The 16,293-nt window shown below is 50.3% G+C and overlaps 1 protein-coding gene across 1 annotated transcript; it reads left to right on the top strand.

Annotated features, from left to right (window-relative positions):
* The first annotated feature begins 12,342 nt into the window (after positions 1-12,342).
* Positions 12,343-16,091, top strand: LOC140897877 (uncharacterized). The gene is made up of 3 exons (XM_078848372.1): positions 12,343-12,376; positions 12,898-13,113; positions 13,405-16,091. The coding sequence occupies exons 1-3, from the start codon at positions 12,343-12,345 to the stop codon at positions 16,014-16,016; spliced, it is 2,862 nt and encodes a 953-aa protein (XP_078704498.1). The 3' UTR covers positions 16,017-16,091.
* Positions 16,092-16,293: the final 202 nt, after the last annotated feature.

Here is a 16,293-nt window from a genome sequence, read left to right as displayed (position 1 = left end):
TCAGCCTGGTCCAGTCCACACAAGAGATCCACTTCCTGGACACTACAGTGCTAATAAACAATGGTCACATAAACACCACCCTATACCGGAAACCTACTGACCGCTATTCCTACCTGCATGCCTCCAGCTTTCACCCTGACCACACCACACGATCCATCGTCTACAGCCAAGCTCTGCGATACAACCGCATTTGCTCCAACCCCTCAGACAGAGACAAACACCTACAAGATCTCTGTCAAGCTTTCTTACAACTACAATACCCACCTGCAGAAGTAAAGAAACAGATTGATAGAGCCAGAAGAGTTCCCAGAAGTTACCTACTACAGGACAGGCCTAACAAAGAAAATAACAGAACGCCACTAGCCGTCACCTTCAGCCCCCAACTAAAACCCCTCCAACGCATTATTAAGGATCTACAACCTATCCTAAAGGATGACCCAACACTCTCACAAATCTTGGGAGACAGGCCAGTCCTTGCCTACAGACAGCCCCGCAACCTGAAGCAAATACTCACCAACAACCACATACCACACAACAGAACCACTAATCCAGGAACTTATCCTTGCAACAAAGCCCGTTGCCAATTGTGCCCACATATCTATTCAGGGGACACCATCACAGGGCCTAATAACATCAGCCACACTATCAGAGGCTCGTTCACCTGCACATCCATCAATGTGATATATGCCATCATGTGCCAGCAATGCCCTTCTGCCATGTACATTGGTCAAACTGGACAGTCTCTACGTAAAAGAATAAATGGACACAAATCAGATGTCAAGAATTATAACATTCATAAACCAGTCGGAGAACACTTCAATCTCTCTGGTGACGCAATCACAGACATGAAGGTCGCTATCTTAAAACAAAAAAACTTCAAATCCAGACTCCAGCGAGAAACTGCTGAATTGGAATTCATTTGCAAATTGGATACTATTAATTTAGGCTTAAATAGAGACTGGGAGTGGCTAAGTCATTATGCAAGGTAGCCTATTTCCTCTTGTTTTTCCTACCCCTCCCCCCCCCAGATATTCTGGTTTAACTTGGATTTAAACTTGGAGAGTGGTCAGTTTGGATGAGCTATTACCAGCAGGAGAGTGAGTTTGTGTGTGTATGGGGTTGAGGGGGATGTGAGAAAACCTGGATTTGTGCTGGAAATGGCCCACCTTAATTATCATGCACATTGTAGGGAGAATGGTCACTTTGGATGAGCTATTACCAGCAGGATAGTGAGTTTGTGTGTGTGGTTTTTGGGAGGGGGGTGAGGGGGTGAGAGAACCTGGATTTGTGCAGGAAATGGCCCAACTTGATTATCATGCACATTGTGTAAAGAGTTGTCACTTTGGATGGGCTATCACCAGCAGGAGAGTGAATTTGTGTGGGGGGGTGGAGGGTGAGAAAACCTGGATTTGTGCTGGAAATGGCCCAACCTGATGATCACTTTAGATAAGCTATTACCAGCAGGACAGTGGGGTGGGAGGAGGTATTGGTTCATATTCTCTGTGTATATATAAAGTCTGCTGCAGTTTCCACGGTATGCATCCGATGAAGTGAGCTGTAGCTCACGAAAGCTCATGCTCAAATAAATTGGTTAGTCTCTAAGGTGCCACAAGTCCTCCTTTTCTTTTTGCGAATTCCCCAGAAGGATGGCTGGACGCTCACTTGGGCCACAGACGGATTGTTGCCTGTCCATGGAGCTCTGAGAGTTTGCTGTACGTTTGTTACATGCTGGAAAGCTGGAAAACGCCCACAGACTAGCTCTTTAGAGACAATGGTACCTGCAGACCAGCTAGGTGCTAAGTGGCCATTAATTGCTTAGCTGGCCATTCACCAGCTGTGGAGCTGTGAACAAGAGAGTTACAATTCCCCAGAAGGACGGCTGGACGCTCACTTGGGCCACAGACTGATTGTTGCCTGCCCCCTGGCTGGAGCTTGAATCTCAAAGAAGAGAATGGTATAAAAGCAGAAGGGAGAATTGCCTCCATTTTCACCTCTCCTCTCCCATCTTTACAGAAGTCAACAATATGCCTTGAAGGGCCACAGAGGCCTTGGACTGGGGAACACACCAAGGCGGGAAGGAAATCCATCCTGGTTACGAAGAACTGTGAACCGCTTGCAATAGCGGGCGGGGTGCGAAAACCTGCTTGCTTCGCATTTTCTTAGATTGGTCAAATTTACGATTTAAAATGCATGTTTTAATTGTATAGATTTAACTAGTTCTGACCTTTCACATCTTTCTCCCTTGTGATCCCTGAAAACCTCCTTGTTCCAGTTAATAAACTGATTTTAGTGTTTTGTCTGGTCCTGTGTGTTTTCCTTGAAGTGTTTGGGGGTTTGACTTGAGAGAACAAGGCTATGACCTAATCCGACCCCTTTGGGGGGGGGGTGACCCACTAATTATTGAGTTTGTCCAGCACAGTGAACAGACTGAGCAGTCCAAGATGCAGATTACCAGGGTGCAAGGCTGGGAGCAGAAAAGTGGCTGATGTTGCTCAGTCCTTTAGTAACTTCATGAGTGTCTGGCTAGTCACACTCAGTACCGTGCAGCCAGGAGTGAGTTTGAATGCTAGTGGCTGTGTGTGAGCAGAGCGTGGTTCACACAGCGATGCAGCAGGATGGATTTGATTTAAATCATGATTTAAATCACTAGTCTGGAAGACTCGATTTAATCCTGGTATTCTACAGAAAAGTGCATTCTTGGTTTTTATGATCTTAATAGATAATCTACACAACTCAGAGATAGATGTAGGTTGCATTTTTAGAAGGTACACACTATACATTTTAAAACAGATTTATTTTGAAAACTTTTCAGGTTAGTTTTACAGCTCTATCAGACAATGAATGATTGTTTCGTTATTTCATTTCATTTATTTGCATTTGGTTATTTTATTGTTTGGTTATTTCAGTCATGCCACCCTGTGGAGGAGAACATCACCAGACAGACGTTTAAATTGTTTTATTTCACTAAAACAACAACGTTAAGTATTCTGGATTTTTTTCTTCAACAGCAAAGATATAATATTTTAACAGAAAAGCATATATCCATCGTTTCTTACATTTATCTACAGACTTCTTCTCCTTGTCCAGATCTATTCCACCTCCAACATTCTTCTATTCATTCAACTTTTTGAAACTTTGCACTTTTGGAGACAGGGAAGGGATTGACTCTGTGTACACAAATTTGCAGAGGGACAATAGAGGTGAGGTCTGTTATTTCTCACCTCTCTATATTATTTTAAAACATTTTGGCTGTTAACAAGCATGTTACCTCTGGAGACACAAAGGCATAGTTTGAGAACTGGGAAACTAAGCATCTCTGATGGGGTCTTCTAGACTGAGCACTGAGTCCCACTGGGTAGATGGAAAGATTAACCTAAGTAATCTATACAGAAGCCTGTGGAATCCCATAAAATTGGGTCCCTAATCCATCAACTATTGGAACTCATGTACAAAACTTTTCTTAAACATTCCATGAATATATTGTCTCATACTATAGAATTAGAATTTACAATCCCTATTCCAGGATGAGATATCTTTGAGCTACAATGTATCTTAATTAAACGTATCTTTAGATAAGGTTTTTCCTCAAAAAGGTTTTTCATCAAAAAAAAAATCCAATTTAAATAAAAACACTGATTTTTGTTTAACTCATTGATTTTTATCCAGCCTGGGAAGCAGTGTAAAACATGCCCTGGGATGGAGAATTAAGCAGTTCAACAGTCCAGATTGTACCCTGGGGTACGTCTCACACCCGCTGTCTCCTGGGCCCCAGCATGGCACTGTTGGGCTTTCATCATCCTGGTCTTGAAAGACACGCTCAGCAGGGCAAACCAGAGAAGGGGAGCCAGCGGACATCCTCAACTCCACTGAGTTTGATTTTGGCTAAATCCTGAACTCCCCCTGGTACGTGAGCAGCTGCTGGGAGCTTCGGGCCCTTGAAATCAGGGCAGGAACAGTAGCTGCAGCGGCAGTCGGGACCCCCGGGGCTCCAGCGGCGATTTAAAGGGCCCAGGGCTCCGCTGTGGCACCGGTGGCCGGAGACCTTCACATCACCGGCCTGGGGAAGCTGCCCCCTGCCGGTGCAGTCAGCGGTGTCCCGGCTCTTGCCGGGTCCGCCAGACTGGATCAGACCGGCTTACTTTCACCTCTGCCAGTGGTCTAAACAATTATGCCACCCCCACTTCTGCTCTCTCTCCTTTTGCCTTCCCTCGCTCCCCCCTGCAAATCTGGCCCAGTCAGCTCAAACAACCAGAGGTTTTGGGCCAGTAGCCGGTGACCAGAGAGGCGGTGAGAGCAAGGCCTCTGCCAGCCCAATATGGAGAGAAGTTTGCCGCAGACGGGCTGATCAGCCAGCGGCCGGTGCCCGGTCAGTCCTGCAGGGAGGCTGCGAGCGAGACTGAATGCTGACAGGAGAAGTTTGGAGGCGGGATGACCCCTTACTGCTGGGAGAAGCTCCCCGAGCCCAGGGGCGGTTGGGCCCCCAGGGGGCAGGGGGCTGGATTACTGTGGGTTGATCGCTAGGACCCAGGAGCGGCTGGGGGGCGGCTCTGGGGGGAGCGATCGCGGGGCTCAGGCCCGGCGCAGGAAGTGACTCGCAGCCGCTGCGGGGACTCTGGCTCCCGGCGAGATCCCCGAGCCCCGGCGGCTGGTGCTGGGAGCCCGGAGCCCGGGCTGCAGCCGGGAGAGGGGAACCTCCAGCCGGGCCCTGCCCGCTGCTCCCCGGGAGCCTCTCCCAGGGCAGAGCCCCCAGCCCGGCCAGGGCCCCTTCCCGGCCCGGCCCCTGCCCCGGGGGGCCCCGCTCGGGGGGAAGGTAAGAGAGACCCTCCCATCCCCCCCTGCAGCGGCCCCCCCCGTCACATCTGGGCTGCAGGGGGAGGAGGATAAAGAGGGGCCGGAGGCGGGTGCAGGGGATGCCGGGGGCAGGCTGGGATGGGGGCAGGGGTGCACGGAAGGGAAGATGGGGCAATGGAGGAGCATCGGGGACTGTGGGGCTGAGGGGAGCGAGGTCGGGAATGGGGGAGGATGTGAGTGGGGGGCACAGCGAGGGAAAGGGGGGATGTGGGGAGGCGGGCGGAGAGAAGCTCTTCTCAGCTTTGGGAGCGATCAGGGGACTAACCCCTCAGGGTGCAGAAGCTACACGGAAAAAACCCAGCCCCCGCCCTCCCCCCGCCCCACACACACCCCCACCCGGCTCTGAGTGTGTTATTGACAGACACCCCTGTGGTGGTGGGGTCTGTGTGCCCTTGAGTGTTGGGGGCTGCCCAGGGCCCTGGTCTGATTTCCCTGTAGAGTTTAGATCTCAGCCACACCAGAGTCAGACCGGAGTCACTGCTGGCTCAGGCAGGGGGGGTGTGCGGATGGACCAATGGGATCAGCCTCTTCCTGCCTGTCCCTGGGGGCTGCCAGGGGAGTCCAGGGCAGCTCAATCTTCAGGTGATGCCACCAGAGGGCTCCAGCTATTGGTAAGGGAGAGGGGTTTACACTGCAATGGGGGGAAATCTCCCAAAGTGGCCCTTTTGGTTCTTCCCTTTTTTTAGCATTTGGCTCAGAGATGCTGTTACTGGGAGGGTCTTGTTGCCCGCACCCAGTGCCAGAGGCAAGCAACAGCGTTAGGGGAGGGGTTCGCTACCTGGTGTGCTTCACCCAATAATCACAACGGGGTGGAGAAGCAGAAAAGTTTATTTGAAGCTTTAAAAAGGTCCAGGGAGAATAGAATCTCAAATCCTGTACACAGAGCAGGAAGTTACAGAGGCTTTTATACATCCTTTCTTCAGCATACTTATCCAATAGCAAGCTGCCCTAAGTATCCATTTAGCCAGCCAATCCAGTTCCCAGCTAGTTTCCTTGTTTTTTGTATCATTTGTTAAACTCTACATAAAGCTGCTTTATTCAGCATTGTTCATCCATATCTGCCCTGTTTGGCCTTGTTTAGTGTCAGGCAGTCTGACTCTGCAACATACTGTTGCAGATCCTCAGCATAACTGCTGCGAGTGCCTCCTGGCCGGGGTGGGGGGGCAAGGACACTTGGGCCCTGACACATGAGACTGCACAGCATAAGACTGGTCATACAAGCAATACAGGAAAAAGAAGTTTCAATAACAGGCTAAATAAACCACCCAGCCAAAACGACAAACGCCAGCCTGAAAACAAGGTTTGCAACGAATCGCTCTCTGGGGCAGTATAGGCAACCTATGCTCCAGCTCGGGCATGGGCCTCAGCCTGTACCACCTTTTCATAGATCTCTTAACTGCTATCATTTATATATACACACCATCGGGGCGCGACGAGGGCACAAACCCCTCCTTGGGATGCTAAGAGATAGTCCAAAGCCAGCCTGTTTAGGAGGGAAAACGTCCTGAGCTGCTGTACCTCTTTATTTAATGTTTTTACTGCTGACCCTAAATCACTAACCGAGTCCTTTAACTCTAAGGCAACTTTCTCAAGTACCATTTGCAGCCTTACAGTATAGCGGCCTGTGCATGCCATGGCTGGCCCGGTAAACAGTGGCGCTATTCCCAGTACAGAGCACCCTACGAGCTTCTCGGTTGTGAGGGAATTTTTTTATATTGCCCTCCAATGCCATAGTCAGTCGCCGCAGGGTCTTTTCTCGTGACTCAACAGAGGTGTGTCGGGCATTTCCAATCTTTCCTTTGGGCAGTGTGGCAGTTATGGAAAGATGAGGAACTCCACGAGCTATATAACAGCTACCTGTCCAGTTGGCCAGCAGCACCTTGTAAGCCTTTCGGCCACATACAAAATAGTGACCCTGTAGGGCCCAGTAAGGACTGTTTCTTAAGGGGGTTCCTGGGATATTTAAGGCTGCTTTTGGCTGTTTTTCCAAACAGTTCATATGCCCCTAAGGGGGCATCCCATCCTCCTGATTGGGTACAAGTGGGGGCGTTTCTAATTGTGCCGTTCAAATTACGCTCGCCATAGGGACCACTACAAACCCACCATTGGCTTGCTACATTGGAGATATTAACTGGATGGCAAGTTATATTTTCAAACCCTTTTTTTGTGGTAAGATTATGTGTAAGAGTTTCCCTAAAAGGGGAGGAACCATTATACCCACACTGCTGGCCTCTCCTTTTGGTCTTTATCCAATACCCATCAACCCACTGTGTAACAACACAGGAGCTTTTTCCCACAGGACGCCCATAGTGATCAGATTGGTTTCGGGTAAAACATAACACTCCCTCAGTGAGTACTGCAACTGAATACTCCTGGTCCTGATAGGTGGCTTGCTGTAAAGAGGTCTTATTCCAGAACGGGGAGTCCGTTCTTTCCCGCTCTTTGGTGGCGGCTAATTCTGCTAGGGTCAGGGACAGCATGTCAAGGGGCATTCCCGTTTTGGGGGACAGTGGAGTTGGAGCACATACCCAGCAATGAGTCTGGTTTGTTAAAGTAGCAATATGGCGTGCAAGCAAAACAAAGGAGTTATGCTCCCGATATGCACAGTTTGAAAATACCAGTACAGAGAATAACAATGTTACCCAATTAATTATCACCAGAGTCTTCCCAACCCAGGGTCTTCAGTACCTGGGTGGGCCCATTTTAGCGTTAAGGTGCCCGCTATTTGTGTCTTTTAAACAGTAGCTTTAGCCCAAGATTATTACTAGATGAGGAGTCAGCAGGTTGGACGGTCCACTGTTCTGCTGACGAGGGGGCGGGTACTGCCTTCAGACGAGAGTGATGGCTCCAGTTCTTGTGTCCCTCGATCTTTGCCGCTGTATGGGAGACCAGCAGGCCGGTCCTTTCCACTTTTCGTGGAGAGTCTCGTCTTTCCAGGTACGAACAAGCACGGAGTCACCGGGCTGTAAGGAGTGGACGGGAGAGTCCAAGGGGAGAGGCTGGAAATCCTTGGTATACCTGTGAAGAGACAAGAGAACAGCAGACAGGGAACACATATACTGAGACAAAAAACCATTACCCAACTCCCATTCCCCTGACAGAACCGGGGTGCCATTCATAGGCCATGCCCTTCCAAACATAATTCAAAGGGACTAAGCCCTAATCTACCCTTTGGGAGAACGTGGATACGGAGTGGATGAGGGGCAAAGTATCAGGCCATCGCAGTGAGGCTTCTTGGCACACTTTTGAGAGATGCCGTTTAAGGGTCTGATTGGTACGCTCCACGACACCACTGGCTTGCGGTCTCCAGGGCGTATGGAGTTTCCAGGGGATCTGTGAGGCATGTGAGATGCTTTGGATGATTTTTGACGCAAAGTGTGTCCAGTGGTCAGATTCCATCCACAGAGGGAGTCCAAAGCGAGGAATGATCCATTAACAAACTTGAGGGCCACTGTTCTGGCAGTGCAATTAAAGCATGGGAAGGCTTCTGGCCATCTGCTGAACCGATCCACTATGACAAGGAGTATTTGAACCCCTGGGGTCCGGGGAAACTCAGTAAAGTCTATTTGCCACACTTGTCCGGGGCCCGGAGTGGGTTCTAGGGCAGCTGGTGGCACAGGATGTCCCGGTCGAGGGTTATTCTTTTGGCAGACTAAGCAGTCCGCTTGTACCTGGGCAGCCAGGGGTCGGAGTCCGGAAGTGATAAAGTATTTTCCCATTAGCTGGATAAGTGTTTCCCTGCCAGCATGAGTGGTTTGATGTAGTTTCTGCAGCACTGGCCGGATCAGGCCCTTTGGTAAGAGGACCTTCCCTTCCGGGGAATGGAGCCATCTCTCCTTTTCCCGGAGACCGAGTTTGTCAGTTAGCTGTCTCTCCTCCCCAGAGTACTGAGGAGTTGGAAGCTCCCCTACTGATGGGATAAGGGCATGCATATGGGCGTTCTCAGCCTGAGGGGATGGCAGGGTGGCAGCATGCTTAGCCTCTCTATCCGCCCGGGCGTTACCTCTGGCCACATCTCGATCTTCCCTTTGATGGGCTTTACAGTGTACCACCGCCACTTCCGAGGGGAGTTGTACGGCTTCTAGGAGCTGGAGGATTTGGGGCCCGTACTTGACTGGGGAGCCTTGGGCTGTCAGCATTCCCCTTTGCTTCCATAGGCCAGCATGAGCGTGCAGCACACCAAAAGCATACTTTGAATCAGTAAAAATGTTGACCCGCTTTCCTTTTGACAGTTCAAGTGCACGGGTCAGGGCTATTAGTTCGACAAGCTGGACAGAGGTCCCAGCAGGCAAACCTTCAGCTTCCACAGTGTCATGGAGGGTCACAACAGCATAACCCGCCCTCCTTTGCCCATCTATTACGGTACTGCTACCATCAGTGTACCACTCATAATCTGCATTTGGGAGGGGTACATCCTTTAAATCCGGACGGCTGGAGTAGTGGGCATCTATGATCTCTAAACAGTCATGTTTCTGTTCCTCTGTTTCTGGCAAGAGGGTGGCTGGGCTAAGGGAGGGGCAAGGCCGTAAGGTGACTTCAGAGTTTTCTAACAACTTAGCCTGATACCGAGCAATCCGAGCCTGGGTGAGCCAAAGCCCTCCCTTTGCATCCAATAAGGCTGGGACCATATGGGCAGTATAGATTTGCATAACCCCTCCCAATGTTAGCGTCTCAGCTTCCTCAAGCACTAGGGCAGTAGCTGCGACCGCCCGGAAACATGCCGGCCAACCCTTTGCAACCTGATCCAGTTGCTTAGAGAAATAAGCCACAGGACGTCTCCATGCTCCTAACAGCTCTGTGAGCAATTCTAGGGCCACCCCCTTTCGTTTATGTACATACAACTGAAACGGCTTGGAGAGATCCGGCAGGCCCAGAGGCGGGGCTCTTATTAACTTTTTGTTCAGGATTTCAAATGCCCTGTCAGCCTCTGGGGTCCAATAGAAGGGGTCATGATCTGCTCCTTTTACACAGTCGTACAAGGGTTTAGCCCATAGTCCAAAAATCTGGGATCCATATCCTGCAAAAGCCTGCCATACCCAGAAATGCCCTGAGCCGTTTACGAGGGCTTGGGGTAGGGACTTGAAAGATAACTTCCTTTCTTTCGCTTGAAAGCTGACACTCCCCTTGCCTTAGATGTAACCAGATCCCTCTCCACCTCAGACAACAGGGTTCTCAGGAGGATATTACAGTTGTCCGAGTCTGGCTTGTGACGACTGAGGCACCTCTCAAAGACTGAAATAAACCGGCTTGGGTTCGTGGAGAATTCCCCAGCCCGTGTTTTAAAAGCTGCTAGGTCTATTGGATTGAATGGCACAAGGGTGTAAACTTGCATGGTGGTAGCCTGACATCCATCTGCCCCTGGACAAGTCACAACAGTCTCAGTAAGCAAAGGATAGAGTCCCACCAAGGGGGCAGTCTCTGTAACCTGAGGCATCCTACCCTTATAAGGTGGGGGTGTGGGGGCCGAAGGGGACACCGGCTCTGCCATTACAGTGGGGGTGGGGGTCTGGGGACTAACATTAGCTACTAACGAACCAGTCGGAGTCAAATTAGAGTGCTGTAAAATATCTGGTCGAGTACATAAAGCCAGAAACAAATGCGCATACATATGTTCATTCCACTTTCTTGTTCTCTGACAGAACAGGAGTAACTGGAGGATCGTGTTGTAATTAATTGACCCTCCTGGTGGCCACCACTCCTGGTCCTCTAGTTGATATTGAAGCCAGCCAACTATACAGAATCGTTTTAATTGGCTCTTAGTCATCGGATCTGCACCAAATACCTTCCAGTTTGCTAGAATGTATTCTAGGGGCGTACACTGTGCCCTAACCCCCGAGCTCTGTCCCTGTCCCATACCTACAGGGTAACTCTGGGCGTCCCCAGGTTCCAACAGAGCATACAATCCGGATTTCAAAGGTTCCTACCTTATCCAAGGGACCGGTTCCTCACTGTCGCCCACAGCTGCTCCTCCCCTATGTCCAACGGACCAGTTCCTCACCGTCGCCCACAGCGGCTTCTCCACTATATGAGTGCGTTGCACCATTGTACACTCCAGAGTCGATCAAATCGCGTCTCCCCCGAGGCCCCCGATAAACTCACCAGTGCACGCTGGGCGTCGGATCTCGCTGCAATCCTCGACCTCCAGGAGGGGTCCGGGCAAGGCTAAATAGCAGCCTCGTCGCCCACCCAGGGACGCCAAAAGCTCTTGCCGGCACCGAGTGCCAGAGGCAAGCAACAGCGGTGGGGGGGTTCGCTCCCCGATGTGCTTCACCCAATAATCACAACGGGGTGGAGAAGCAGAAAAGTTTATTTGAAGCTTCAAAAAGATACAGGGAGATGAGAATCTCAAATCCTGTACACAGAGCAGGAAGTTACAGAGGCTTTTATACATCCTTTCTTCAGCATACTTATCCAATAGCAAGCTGCCCTAAGTATCCATATAACCAGCCAATCCAGTTCCCAGCTAGTTTCCTTGGTTTTGGATCATTTGTTAAACTATACATAAAGCTGCTTTATTCAGCATTGTTCATCCATATCTGCCCTGTTTGACCTTGTTTAGTGTCAGGCAGTCTGACATGTTATCCTCAGCATAACAGCTGCAAGTGCCTCCTGGTGGGGGGGGCCAAGGACAGTTGGGCCTAGTGTGAGGGCGCTTATCCACACTCATGGTCTTCCATTCCCTTGAGTTACCTAGTGGCCATGCCCCAGTGTCCCCAACAGTCTGAAGAGTCTGGGGGGAATCGGGGTGAGACACGGACAGAACCATCTGTAACCTCCCTCTCGCCCCGACAGGCTGAGGAATCAGGTCCACGTTTCACCAAAGATCGGCCAGTCTTCCAGGGGACAGAGAAGGGAAATGGCTGTGATGGAGCCAGCTCAGGTAGGGGAGTCTCAGGGCGCTGCTGGGTGGGGGAGGGAGGAGTCAGGGTTTGATAAACCTACTGATTTACTTAGTAGGCTCGTTGTGGCAGGGAAAGGGGGAGGGGACATTCCCCCATTTCTCAGGCAGGATATCACCACCTTGGCAGGGCTGGGGACATTTTCAGGCTCCCAGCGCTGGAGCCTGACCTCACTTGCCTGGGGCTGCTGTGAAATACGAAGGGAAGCTGTCGGGATTCCTGTCCCTGTCCCCGGCTCAGAGCTCTGCTTCCTGTCCCAGTCTGTGGCTGGCAGGCATGTGGGAAATGAGAAGATCCTGGCGTGCTCCGTGTGCTGGGGCGGACAGGGAGCTCTCACCTTCTCCGCCCCCTGAAGCCTCCTGGCTGCTCTGAGCAGGGTGGGGGTGGGATTCTGCTACTCTGGCCCTCTCACAGCTTCACGTTTTTTTTTCCTTTCCCATGAGTAGTGGGATTGTGTCTGGGGCAGCAGGTGCTGAGTGGGGGACTCTTGGTGTTTCAGATGCCGGTGACCTTCGAGGAGGTGGCTATTTATTTCACCCAGGGGCAGGGGGCTCTGCTGGACCCCGCTCAGAGAGCCCTCTACAGGGACGTCATGCAGGAGAACTATGAGACGGTGACCTCGCTGAGTAAGAGATTCCCGTCCCCTCAGTTATTAAAAACTGTGGGGTCTGTATGTCTTAATGTGGTCAGGTTCTTCCCTGGTCAGTTGGAGCAGCGGCGAATGGGTTCCATAATGCACAGCTGCCATGTGAGAAATACATGCATTTCGGTGCCTCCTCCACTGGGACACGGGAGTCAAAACCCAATGGACAAGCTAAACCATCCCCACCCCTCCAGCTTTCAAGGGGCATAAATCTGCATTGTCTTGTCTGTCTTGTTTCTTGCCTGCACATAGAATCCCTGTTCATCTCCTGCCTTGGGAATAGCTCCAGCCATGGGGAGAGCTCTGGGCTCTGCAGGTTTAGAAAGAGGCAGGGGCTTAAGTGCAGACCTGTGTTTGAGTCAGCAAGGCCCCCAGAGCGCACAGATCCTGGGAACGCCTAGTGAGGGTGTAGTAATAATTCAACTCACCTCCCCAGACACCGTCCTCTGCGCAAGGGGGCTCAGTGACCCTGTTCCCATCCTCTTGGATTCCACGTTCCTCCAGCAGAGCACAGGGACAGGTTCCACTCACGGAACGTCCTTTGTGACAGATCCTCCACCAATGCTCCATGCACCCTGATCCGGAATCATTTCACCCTCTGCACAGGATTTCCCATTCCCAAACCTGAGCTTATCGCCCGGCTGGAACGAGGGGAAGAGCTGTGGGTGTCCGATCTCCAGGATTTGAAGGACAGAAGGCTTCTGAGGTGCACCAGCACAGGTGAGGCCTGACAGAGAAACGGTCTAGGGAATGAAGGAAAAAGTTGAGAATCCCAAAATACGATGTGAGTAACGCCCTCAGTTCTTCTTCATCTCACCGAGAGCAGGGCTGTGGTCAGCAGATATTGCTCACGCCATTCCACCCTTCCCATCTCTCCTTCCTTGTGAATGTTTGGGTGGGATGTGGAGGCAGAATGCAATTGCTCAGTCTTTGTGTTGGCTTTTCCCTCAGTGCTATTCCTCTTTCTCCCCAGCACAATGACTCCTCCCTGGATTGTGTCTTTCCCAGCAGGTGCTGAGCGAGGGAGTGAGAAGAAGGAGGGGAATCATCATGAGGCAGTTCCTGGGGAAGTGGAACCACAGGGGACCTTTTTGGGAAGAGCTGAAGGGAATTTTTCCCCTTGCTGGAATCAGGGAGAAGCCTGGAGAAATTGGCACAGGTCAGAGAGGCTTCTGATAAACCAACCCAGGAAGAAAGTGGATGAATCTGTGAATGGTGGGGGAGGAGACGAGAATCCCAGAGAGCAGCAGACAAATCCCAAGGAAGAGACACCCTGGCACTGCCTTGAGTGTGGGAAAGGATTCATTGTGAGATCACAACTTGTTACACATCAGACAGTCCATACGGGAGAGAAACCATTTCAATGCTTGGACAGTGGGGAAAGCGTCAATAAGCGCACAGATCTTAATGACCATGGGAGAAGCCACACTGTAGACAAGCCCATTCAATGCGTTGAATGCAGGAAATGTTTCAGTTCAAAGTCAGCACTAAATTCACATGAGAAAAGCCACACAGGAGAAAGACCCCATAAATGTTTAGACTGTGGGAAAATTTTCACATGGAGGTCGGCGCTTGTTAATCATCAGGCAATCCACACAGGAGAGAGACCCCATAAGTGCTTCGACTGTGGGAAAAGTTTCACATGGAGGTCGGTGCTTGTTAATCATCAGGCAATCCACACAGGAGAGAGACCCCATAAGTGCTTCGACTGTGGGAAAAGTTTCGTACGAAGGTCAAACCTTGTTCAACATCAGGCAATCCACACGGGAGAGAGACCCCACAAGTGTTTGCACTGTGGGAAAAATTTCATACAGCGGTCAACCCTTGTTAAACATCAGGCAATCCACACAGGAGAGAGACCCCACAAGTGCTTTGACTGTGGGAAAAGTTTCAAGCAGAAATCAGTCCTTGTTCGTCATCAGGCAATCCACAGAGGAGAGAGACCCCACAAGTGCTTGGACTGTGGGAAAAGTTTCATACGAAGGTCACGCCTTGTTCGTCATCAGGCAGTCCACACAGAAGAGAGACCCCACAAGTGCATTGACTGTGGGAAAAGTTTCAAGCAGAGGTCAGACCTTGTAAAACATTGGGCAGTCCACACAGAAGAGAGACCCCACAAGTGCTTTGACTGTGGGAAAAGTTTCAAGCAGAGGTCATACCTTGTAAAACATTGGGCAGTCCACACAGAAGAGAGACCCCACAAGTGCTTTGACTGTGGGAAAAGTTTCAAGCAGAGTTCACACCTTCTTAAACATCAGGCAACCCACAAACGAGAGAGACCCCACAAGTGTTTGGACTGTGGGAAAAATTTCATACAGCGGTCAACCCTTGTTAAACATCAGGCAATCCACACAGGAGAGAGACCCCACAAGTGCTTTGACTGTGGGAAAAGTTTCAAGCAGAAATCAGTCCTTGTTCGTCATCAGGCAATCCACAGAGGAGAGAGACCCCACAAGTGCTTGGACTGTGGGAAAAGTTTCATACGAAGGTCACGCCTTGTTCGTCATCAGGCAATCCACACAGAAGAGAGACCCCACAAGTGCTTTGACTGTGGGAAAAGTTTCAAGCAGAGGTCATACCTTGTAAAACATTGGGCAGTCCACACAGAAGAGAGACCCCACAAGTGCTTTGACTGTGGGAAAAGTTTCAAGCAGAGTTCACACCTTCTTAAACATCAGGCAACCCACAAACAAGAGAGACCCCACAAGTGTTTGGACTGTGGGAAAAATTTCATACAGCGGTCAACCCTTGTTAAACATCAGGCAATCCACACAGGAGAGAGACCCCACAAGTGCTTTGACTGTGGGAAAAGTTTCAAGCAGAGTGCACACCTTCTTAAACATCAGGCAACCCACAAACGAGAGAGACCCCACAAGTGCTTTGACTGTGGGAAAAGTTTCAAGCAGAAATCAGTCCTTGTTCGTCATCAGGCAATCCACAGAGGAGAGAGACCCCACAAGTGCTTGGACTGTGGGAAAAGTTTCATACGAAGGTCACGCCTTGTTCGTCATCAGGCAGTCCACACAGAAGAGAGACCCCACAAGTGCATTGACTGTGGGAAAAGTTTCAAGCAGAGGTCAGACCTTGTAAAACATTGGGCAGTCCACACAGAAGAGAGACCCCACAAGTGCTTTGACTGTGGGAAAAGTTTCAAGCAGAGGTCATACCTTGTAAAACATTGGGCAGTCCACACAGAAGAGAGACCCCACAAGTGCTTTGACTGTGGGAAAAGTTTCAAGCAGAGTGCACACCTTCTTAAACATCAGGCAACCCACAAACGAGAGAGACCCCACAAGTGCTTTGACTGTGGGAAAAGTTTCATGCAGAGGTCACACCTTGTTGAACATCAGGCATACCACACAGGACAGAGACCCCACAAATGCTTGGATTGTGGGAAAAGTTTCATAATAAAGTCACACCTTGTTCAACATCAGGCAATCCACACAGGAGAGAGACCCCACAAATGCTTGGATTGTGGGAAAAGTTTCATAACAAAGTCACACCTTGTTCGTCATCAGGCAGTCCACACAGAAGAGGGACCCCACAAGTGCTTTGACTGTGGGAAAAGTTTCAAGCAGAGATCAGCGCTGGTTAAACATCAGAGAATCCACACAGGAGTGTGACTGTATAAGTGCTTGGACTGTGGGAAAAGTTTCACATGGAGATCAGATCTTGTTCAACATGGAAGAATCTATACAAGAGAGAGACCCCCACAAGCGCTTAGACTGTGGGAAAAGTTTCAGACAGAGATCATACCTCATTAAATATGGGAGAATCCACACAGGATGGACGTGGTCCACTCCCAATGACTGATGAGGAGGGGTCAATACCAACAAAGGGAAAATTGCTTTTGTAGTGAGCCAGCCACTCCTAGTCCCTATTCAGGCCCAAATTGATGGT

This window comes from Lepidochelys kempii, chromosome 14 (assembly GCF_965140285.1).
Source record: "Lepidochelys kempii isolate rLepKem1 chromosome 14, rLepKem1.hap1, whole genome shotgun sequence".
Lineage (NCBI taxonomy): Eukaryota > Metazoa > Chordata > Testudines > Cheloniidae > Lepidochelys > Lepidochelys kempii.
This window is presented reverse-complemented; position numbering and strand designations above follow the sequence as displayed.